The sequence below is a fragment of the Nicotiana sylvestris genome, chromosome 1 (assembly GCF_000393655.2).
Source record: "Nicotiana sylvestris chromosome 1, ASM39365v2, whole genome shotgun sequence".
Classification (NCBI taxonomy): Eukaryota; Viridiplantae; Streptophyta; class Magnoliopsida; order Solanales; family Solanaceae; genus Nicotiana; species Nicotiana sylvestris.
Genome location: NC_091057.1, coordinates 92000104 through 92001377, shown reverse-complemented (window position 1 = coordinate 92001377; position 1274 = coordinate 92000104). Strand labels below are relative to the sequence as shown.

At 37.0% G+C, this 1274-nt stretch overlaps 1 protein-coding gene across 1 annotated transcript; it reads left to right on the top strand.

Moving 5' to 3' along the window:
• The first annotated feature begins 247 nt into the window (after positions 1 to 247).
• LOC138872200 (uncharacterized mitochondrial protein AtMg00810-like) lies at positions 248 to 598 on the top strand. Its single transcript, XM_070150364.1, has 2 exons — positions 248 to 336; positions 421 to 598. The coding sequence occupies exons 1-2, from the start codon at positions 248 to 250 to the stop codon at positions 596 to 598; spliced, it is 267 nt and encodes an 88-aa protein (XP_070006465.1).
• The last annotated feature ends 676 nt before the right edge of the window (positions 599 to 1274 follow it).

Below are 1274 nucleotides of genomic sequence, written 5' to 3'. Positions count from 1 at the left end.
GTCTAAAGATGCATCATATGAAGGAACAAGTGATGGAATAGGTCCTTCCACCCAGGGCAACATGATAGAGGGAACTGACTAGAGAGGAACTGATACTCAAACCTCGATGGAACCTGTCCATGAACCTATTCCTCAGTAACAAAACCAGAAAGGAACATCCAAAGAAATTGACACTCCTATTGTAACATCCACAAAACTGGATATAGATGAACCTGGTTCATTTGTTGATCAAAAGTTGTAAAGGGGAATGATTGGTTCTCTTTTGTATCTTACTGCTAGCAGACCTGACATTGTTTTCAGTGTAGGGCTTTGTGCTCGATTTCAAGCAAATCCAAAGTAATCCCACTTGGCTACTGTCAAGAGAATATTGAGATACTTGAAAGGCACTACTGACCTTTGCCTTTGGTATCCAAAAGTTAGCAACTTTAACCTAGTGGGATATGTTGACGCTGACTATGCAGGTTTTCTCATGGATAAGAAGAGCACCTTAGGTATGATAGACTTCCTTGGTTCATTTCTTATGTCATGGGCTACTAAAAAGCAAAATTCAGTGGCCTTATCTACTGCTGAAGCTGAGTATGTTGTTGCTACTTCATGATTGTGCTCAATTGTTGTGGATCAAGAAACACTTGGTGGATTTTGGTATTGAAGTTGGTTGCATCCCTATTTTCTGTGATAACACTAGTGCTATTAGTATGACTAAGACTCCGATTCATCATAAGAGAACTAAGCACATAGATGTTAGACACCATTTTTGAGGGACAACTATGAGAAAGGCTTGATCACTATGGAGTTTTGTGCTACTGACAAGCAAATTGCTGATATCTTCACAAAAGCCTTAAGTAGAGATCACTTTGAGAGGAACAGGTTGGAATTAGGGATGATTAAGATCACCTAAAAGGACCAGTTCAAGGTTAAACAAAAAAATTGAAAAACAAACTGAAAAAAATATATTTGGTTAGAAAGTCTGTAAATTGTATATAGTTAGATTAAATCTTGCTCAGTCTTATACTTTCCATAGTATACTCTTGTGCCATGTGTTAAAATGACTCATTAATCTCTAATGATGTTTTCTCTATTTTGGCAAATTTAGACTTACACAAGAGAATTATCAGTGAAGAACATGGTTCATCAAGATAACACGATATGTTTTCTACACTCTGCATAATTTGAAATAACTATATTTGGATCATGAGCAGAGTCCTACCAAATACCAAAGTTCTTGTGAACTTATCCGTTACAAGTGAACTGGTTACGTTCAAGACTCCTAACCG